General features: G+C 31.8%; 1 protein-coding gene across 1 annotated transcript in view; it reads right to left on the minus strand.

Moving 5' to 3' along the window:
- Positions 1-1934: 1934 nt before the first annotated feature.
- Positions 1935-8963, minus strand: part of LOC108756840 (probable cytochrome P450 6a14) — a 16270-nt gene continuing 9241 nt past the window's right edge. The window contains exons 2-5 of the mRNA XM_018500941.1: positions 5577-6111; positions 2660-2878; positions 2239-2490; positions 1935-2107 (exon numbers count right to left, since the gene is read on the minus strand). Coding sequence (XP_018356443.1) covers positions 1935-2107; positions 2239-2490; positions 2660-2878; positions 5577-6111 — 1179 coding nt within the window. The remainder of the gene's footprint in view (positions 2108-2238; positions 2491-2659; positions 2879-5576; positions 6112-8963) is intronic.

The following is an 8963-nucleotide window of genomic DNA, read 5'->3' on the forward strand; positions in this document are numbered from 1 at the left end:
ATCTGCCCAAAGGTGGTTTACGAAGAAAAATGAAAATTGGCTACTGCAAGAGGACAATGATCCGAAACATCGGAGTAGACTTTGTACTGCGTGGAAACAAGAAAATGGCGTTGACGTACTGGATTGGCCTTCACAGTCGCCAGATGCAAATCCAATTGAAAATGTTTGGGCGCTTATAAAGTTTAAGCTCCGAGGAAAGAAAATATGGACCGTCAAGCAGTTAATTCGACAGATTCGATTTGTATGGAGATCGTTGTCTGAAGATTATGCTGTAAAATTAGTAGAAAGTATGCCTCGGAGATGACAATCAATTATTCATAATGGAGGCGACTGGACAACTTATTAATAATAAAGCATCGCAGTTTATATCATGCATAATGTGTACAAATTTTTCCAATTTATGTATTATCCTAAGTTTTTGAGTTTTGCCGTACACGCTCTTATCAAACATACTGTATTTTATAAAACACAGTGTTTGAGTAGCACTCATTTTTAATATTAAATTATTTAAATAGTTTTGTAAAATTAAAGAAGGTTTAAATAATTTATTAATGGATCCATATAATCAAATATACAAATTCGATTATTTAATTGATCAAAGTGTAAAATAATTATATTCTATGCAATGTTTAATTATACTACAACGCATATCGTAATGACAAATTCCTTCATCAAGATGTATCGAATCTCTAAAGCAGAATTGACTGTTATATGAAAATTTATTAATTTATTAAAAATGTATCTTAGGTCGTAACGTATACGTTTAATATTCACTTTGAATAAATAATATTATACATATACATATGTATTACACACTAATAACCAGTGTCGGGTCAAATTGGCATTTTATTTATTATATTTTATAGAATTATTAGTTAGTATGGACAACTTCCGCCGCGCGGCAAGCTTTGCCGCGTTCTATGTGCAGGAATAATTACCATAATAATTAAAAGTTTTTAGCTTTTTAAGTTTTTCATATTAATTTTTGAGTTGAGCAAATAAAAGACATATATTTGAGGTTAAACTTTAATACATATGCTATTGCCGTTATTTCTTTCTGTGCGCAATAAATGCAACGAAAGCAATTATGAAAAATCGGCATCACATGATATTTTTGCGACCGCAGCGTGCTGCGCATGAAAAGGCATGAAAGGCTTTAAGTCCACAATAATTTAATTTTAGGAGGTCTTCAGCCGTAAACCGAATGAGGTTTAATAATTTATTTCTGTCTTTAAACTGCACAGTTTTTAGTCTTTAATCGTTCACATTAAAAATTGGGTTTTGCTCGATTCATGCATTCTACAATAAGCCATTAATCATAAATCAGAAGTTAGAAGTTGAAAATTGATCAATTACAGTCGTCAATTTCCAGGTTCTAACTTCTGATTTATGACTAATGGCTTATTGTAGAATGCGTCTAAGTGAATTGAGCAAAACCCAATTTTTACGGCCTAAGAGCATAAGTTTTTTGGTCGATATATCATTACAATTTACGGATTACGTCTAATCATATACATTGAATTTATATACTAAAACAAGATTGGTTAGATTACATAATAAAGGTTTTAATCTTAATTTAGTAGTTTAATAAAGGTTAAAATCTAACGTATAATTGAATTTATTTGTAATGTACATGTTTAATATTCGCAGTTAATTTTAATACTTTATAGATTGCTAATTTCAATATATATGTTATCTTAAAAATATATTTACCTTAACTAATAAAGAAGAAAGCAATGGATTTTATAAAATACGTAATTAATAAACGTAAGTTAAATTACTTAATAATTAGCAAGTGAAAAATGATAATGCACATTAAAAATACACATTAAAAAAATCAATAAGAATTATAACAATACATCAATAACTCCTATCATTATATGATAGATTTCTTCCATTTCTTATTATACTTTTTGTAGAGAATTAGGGAAGAACTATGTCCGGTTAATTTTAATCATTTTCAAGTGCAGTCCACCTTTTGGTGCTAATATAAATGCTCTAGGATCATTTACGTAAGGTATTGGAGTTTTCTCACAAGTCTCGATTTTGTAATTCCGAAGTATCTTTGTAAGCCCAAGTTTAGTCTGGTAAATACCAAAACGAGCTCCTGAAAATAAAAAAAGCTCTTAATGTATAAATGAGATCAAAGGTTTCGATTAAAAATATTTTCCGATTGAAAATATTTTTAATATACAAATTAAAGAACGAAAAGTGATATTTAAATTTATTTATCTTTACCAATGCAATTTCTTGGTCCGTCTCCGAAAGGTAAGTAAGACATCGGGTGCCTACTCTGTATAGCTTCATCATTAAATCTTTCTGGATCGAAAACATCTGGCTTTGGATAAATATTCGGATCTCGATGAATCGCGTAAATAGGAATCCATACCTTTTGATCTTTCGGTATACTAACTTTAGTACCATCAAAAGTATAACTCGATGAGGATTGTCTCATAATAATCGTTCCTGGTGGATATTTCCGTAAAGTTTCTGCATTAAAAATAATGTTAAATTATGTTTTTATGCGCATTGAAAAACTATAATAGGTTGATTAAAGTTTATTAGCATGAAATCATACTGTAATATTCTTGAAAAAAGATAGACGAAAACAAAAATAGCGTATTATTTCCCTATTTAATTATTTTTTTAAATGATGTACCTTTAAAAACCATATCTAAATAATTCATTTTTTTAATATCATCATATAAATTTCCATCAAGTTTTGCACAGACCTCGTCGATTTCTTCACGCAATTTGTCTTGTACTTCCTGATTTAATGCTAATTCATAAAGTGCGTTAGTAATAGTGGTTGATGAAGTTTCAAAACCACCAACGAAAAATGCGATTGCTTGAGAAGCTAATAAACCGTCCGTCAGATCTAAAATATTATTTTCTTCTTATTATAAATAAATTTAATTTTCTAACAGATTATTTATTACTTAAAAATTTATATACGGAGTATATCTTAAAAGGCGGCTACTAATCATATAGAGCTATTTTTTATCAAAAACTGAACCAAAAATTCCTTTATCATTTTCGCAATTTTTTTTAGTTACCTAATGAGTAAAATGTATCGGCACATAAGACAACTTTAAGATATCTTTAAGAACTTTCTTTAATCAACTTTAAGAACTTTCTTTAATTTAACTTTAAGATATCTTTAACATTGTAACGTGATAAATACATTTATTGCCTAACTAAAGTACATCAAAGTTAAATTGAACGTTTACCGGATATTATATTAAAATTATTCTTACATGCAATTATTCCATTTAAGTTACATAAATCAGATTTCGTACATCAATGAACAAAATTTACAAGTCTTTGCAATCAGTTTAGAGATTTTTCGTACAAATACAATCGCGCTCGATCGCCTACATTTTTACTAAAGCTTTACAGCTCGCATCAATAAACAAAAGAATCAATTCCAGGGGCTTAATTAATTCACGACTCGAGAGTGAGTGACGATGCTCACACGGCGCTACTAGTTCTCTCTTCGTTGTGAGCTTCCTCCAGAATGATTTTTTTTAATTTATTCCACAAGTTTTCTGCTTCTTTAGGCTGGGAACAACTCCCAGGTTTCCTTATTCGCAATCAATGTTCGCGCTCCAAGATTAATTTCTGAACCGCTTCAATCCAGATTCCAATATGCCAATGAGATAATTCGGCTACTCGGCGATACTTGCAAACAAAAACGGAGCTTGAATCCGACTAATCGCTTTCACTCTCATTGTGCCCCTCCTACCATCCCTCTCCTTATTCTAAATATCGGGGATTATCCCGTTGTTCTTACAACATCTTTAAGATATTCAATAAAAAATACAAAAAGATATTTTAAAGTTGTCTCATGTGTTGATTTTATCCAGTTATTTGGCAATGTTTAGAAATTAATATTTTGTTATCTATTGCAAAAATTACAGAATGGCTCGGGATTTTTTGACTCAGTTTTTGATTAAGAATAACGCTACATGATTCAATAAGCACTTTTTAAGATACATCTCTCGAAAATTGCTTAATAAAAAAATACTTTATTATAATGTTTTAAAAACGTTTCAACTTCAGCTACAAGAATGTACGACAAAAAATAATCATTCCTGTTTAAAAATTCATGTTGACCTCGATCTAATCTTGGTAATGCTCCATATGCAAAATCTGTTATTTCCACCTTTTTTCCCCAAGAAAAAATATATATAACTTTTATATAAAATTTTTTCCCGTAACTCTCATAGTTTCAAAGATATCCGCTTGGAATGATCAAAATGCCTCAATCCGTTTACGACTTTCCACACAAAGCGAAATCCATCCATAGTGAAAGGATTCATGGTGAAAAGGATAACATGTGTACTGTGGCACACACTGTGCAGTTGAACGGTGTCTCTCTCTAAATTTCCGCCCTCTCGATCTATGGATGTTCATGAGGTTTAAGGGCTGCAACTATGAAACGCCAGAACATGAGATAGTATTCATAGTCCGTTTTTATTTTATAACGAGCGTTATGAGCGTTAAATGGAACGCAGTCCATGTTATCCCTTCCATCATGGATTCACTCCATCTCCCTCCCTAGTGGCGTCCGACTTTCTACATGAAGTGAGGTCCACGTCTACTTAGGGAAGTCCGACTTTCCATACTAAATAGCGTATTCGATTAGAGGTCTCTTTCACTAACCTCGGTTAAGTTAACTGATGGTTACATGAGACTCATTTAGGCCCAGTTTCAAAACTTATGGTTAATTTTTAACTTATTTTAAGTAATAATGAGTAATAATGAGTGAAACTGGGTCTAAATGAGCCCCGTATAACCATCGATTAACTTAACCAAGGTTGAAAGAGACCCTTACTGATTCCACTCGTCTCCGAGTCAACGATCTGTTCTTTTTAATTGTATTTCTTGCACAGTTTAGCTCTTCTTTTGCAGCTAAACAGAACAGACTATTGAATCAGAGTCGAGTCAGTAAATCGAATGAGTGAAATACGCTATAAGTGAGCTCCACCTTCCCCCTTGCCTAGGAGCACACAACTTTCCGCGCAAAGCAAAATCCACCTCATCTCTCCTCTGCTTAGATGCGTGCGACTTTTTAGGCGAAAGATCTACTCGCATAAATCATCGTACATCCCTCAATGGGATGGATGGAAGTGAAACTTGCCTTGAGTGAAAAGTCATTATAAAATTAAACTCATTTGTAAAATTTAAATTGTTCATTTGTAAAACTTATTTTATTAATAATTTTTTAAAGAATGCCGATAGACGTTTAAAATTTCCTCAAGATCATAACTTTGACAACATATGTCAAGATCAAGATTGTCCGTAAGTACTAAATTTATTACTAAAATTATAGTTTAACTCTAAATATCTCAGAAACTATAAGAGAGCGCCACTTAGTTGTTAAAGCAGTTACTCGGGATGATTAACAATATATGTTAAGATCAAAAGCATTGGAGCTGGGTCCTTTGTAGTAAATAAATTTACCAATTTATAAAGTTTTTTTAAATATATGCAATCTCGTACAGTCTTCACAAGAAATAAAATATTCTATAACATAAGAAAAATAAATAATGGCAGATACAATGAATACATACCAATACCGTCCAATTTATCTGGATTGTTTTTTAATTCGCGCAATATATTAATAAAGTCGTTCCTAATGATATTATTTGTTTCTCTATAATTTATGTTTTCCACTATAGTACGTATGAAGAATTTGGTAACATTTCTATGTGGCAGAAAATAACCAAAGAGAATATTGTAAAACCAAGGAAAAATTTGTCTGATTAATTTTTTAATTCGCAATAAATTTTTTCCGGACGGATTGAATAGTTCCCTTCCCATCTTACGAAATTCGCTGTTCTCGTCCGATAATGCGTTCATTTCAATGCCGAAGACACAATTACCGATAACGTCCATTGCATATTTGGTTGTTAACTCAAGACATTCTACTGAATTGTCTATATTCGTTAGTTTGTCCATATATTGTATAAGATGGTCGGCACACTCTGACATTAAGGCAAACATTTCCTTTAATTTATTAGCTGTAAATATGGGCGACAATTTCATTCTTAACGGTCGCCATCTCTTCGGCTCCAAAAAGAAAAGATTTTGCGATAGCGGATCTGCCTGCGATATAACAAACAACATGAAAAACACAATTGTAAGAAAATAAATTTAACTCAAAATTAAATTCTATCGAGTCAAAGAAATTTTCTTGAAACTTTTTGAAGCAAGTCTCACGATTCTTAATATATCACTTTATTTAATAAATTATATATACAGTGCCCGCCAAAAATTCCCGGGCTGAATATCTCGAAAAGTATACATTTTTTAAGAAAAATATTTTAGAAAATTTTAAGTTTAAAAAAATCTATTCAATGATCTTATCAGTTTGACTTTGGTGACGTCGCCAAAGTCAAATCAAGGTTACATCGATTTTTTTTTTAATTGAACACTATTTTGATTCCGGAATTTAGGAATCGATGTAAAAGCTTTTCAAAACGCTATAATAAAGTTCATTTTCGTTAAGTATTTTTTGAATTATAAGGCTTGAAAGGTAGTAAATATATCCCATTACTAGTATCATCCAAGATGTCTGATTAACGACTAGTAATCTTGAATGTTGTTCATTGATGATCATTTTTTAAGTACACTTGTTAAGGATCATGCCCTAAATAACATTTGTTATTATATATATAATATCATCAAGGTCATTAGAGATTGTTTCTTTTATTTTCAATTTTACGTAAAAATGAATTTTCAGTGCAAAAATGAAAATAAGAGAAACAATCTTCAATGACCTTGATCTTAATAAATGTTATCCAGGATACGATCTTTAACAAGTGTACTAAGAAGATGATTATTGGTGTTGCTATACAGAGGACAAAGGTTACGATTTTTAAGATGTCTTAAGAATATTGAAAGAATCTAATAATTTTATGTAAAATATTAAAATATTAATTTCTATTAATAAAATAGATAAAATTAATCCTTTAATAAAGTTAAAATAAAACAAAAAAAAAAAGAAATTTTTTTAAACGTTTTTTAATATTTATCACGTTTATGATTTAAAAAGCAAAACAACATATTTTATTATTTAAATCATAACGTGATTTCAACAGTTTCTACTTGATATCTGCTGCCAATTTATCATGAGATAGCATTGCACAGAATCGATCGATTCTGCGCAATGCTGCAAGATATGCATGCTATGGCTGCAGGATAACGGAAACGTAAAATATCCGGGGTGGACCAAAACTAGTAATTATTTTGGCAATAAAGAAAACAATCTCAGGATCTCACATTATCCCAGGTGCCAGCCCAGGTACTAACTTGAAAAATTCACCCTCCTTAGAGATTGACTTCATGGATTCTTCAATCATTACTTAAGAATTATAATACTTACAATGAGTCTGAGATACTTAGATTGAAATGCTTATCTCTAGAAGAAGAAAATTGTCTACTGTATGACAAGGTTAAATCTCTTGAAGACAGATTGACTACCCTGGAGAATCGCAAGATTTCCTACCATACAGATGAATTTAACTCCCCCAAAGAGAAGCAGACCGAAAGCCAATATGATTGGCTAGTTCAAATCAAAAAGGGCTAAGAAGAAGAGGAAGGCTTCTGACTCGCCTACGAAAATACTCTACCGAGATCAAATCTCTCTTCTCAATCAGCCTCTAGGATATCTAAGAGAGAAGCTGCTCCGCTATCAATTTATATTAGTGAATTAAAAGATATCAACAGAGTAAGTAATAGTTTACACAAAGAGACTTTTAAAGGTAAAATATCGGCTCTTTCTTCTAGAGACTTGAAGATTAATTGCTCAGATGAGAAGAGTATCATAGATATACTTTATTGCTCAATGAGATGAAGAAATCCGAGTAAAAAATAGAATGGCATACTTTTACCGATAGAAATACTCGCCCCATCAGAGTGATGCCCCTTGATCTGGATACTGATCCCACTTTCATCGTACAGGACTTGGAATCTAAAGGATTAAAAGTTATATCGGCAACTAATATCCTTAAGACAATATTCAATAAAGATCCAACTAATGAAGGTAAAAGGATCAAATCCCATGTTAGACTCAGGCTCTTCATGCTCACGTTTGCCAACTCTGAGTCAATAAAAGAAATCTATGGTATTAAAATCATAGGCTATTAAGTGATGAAAATCGACGCAATACGTAAAAACGACCTGGATGTGCAATGTAAGAATTGCCAAGGCTACAACTATGTTCATAGCAGTTGCTACAGAAGAGTCCGCTGTCAGATGTGCCGGCGAGCACTCTACAACGGAATGTAGTAAAACAAAGGATTCTGAACCTAAGTGCGTCAACTGCGAAGAGGCCCATACTGCAAATTATAATTATAGCTGTGCGGTTAAAGCAACTGTTTTTTTGCAAAACAGAAGAAATGTAATTGTCAAAAATAAGAAATTAATGGGGAAAGTTAAAAATTAGATTTTTAAATTCCATCAAGAAAATTCGAAGAAGATTCCACCTAGGATAAAACCTAAGGTTCTGAAATCGAACAATTTTAACAATATATATGCTGAAATAGCATCTCATGGAAACAGTGACTAATTAAGGAATCACTTTTAAAAAGCGTTTCTTCTGAAATCACGGAATTATAGAAAAACTCATTAGTCGTATCGACCATCAAGAAAAATTTTATAAGTCGAAATTCAACAGTGTTGACAGAGCGCTTACCAAAATTGTGAGGAGATAATGGCGGATAATTCTAGTCGAATTGCCACATGGAATGCAATGGCCTGCGTCAGCATAAATTAGAACTTAAAACCTTCTTAGAAAACCAAAATATAGATGTGTTTGATCTCTGAAATCCATTCCACTAAGGAAACCAACCAAGTTATACGGAAACCTACCACACCATTCATCCATCTAACAAGGCACATGGAGATCTTATTGTCTTAGTTAGATCTAATATTAATTACTACGAAGAGCTCTACTT

Source organism: Trachymyrmex septentrionalis, unplaced genomic scaffold (genome assembly GCF_001594115.1).
Source record: "Trachymyrmex septentrionalis isolate Tsep2-gDNA-1 unplaced genomic scaffold, Tsep1.0 scaffold13, whole genome shotgun sequence".
NCBI lineage: Eukaryota > Metazoa > Arthropoda > Insecta > Hymenoptera > Formicidae > Trachymyrmex > Trachymyrmex septentrionalis.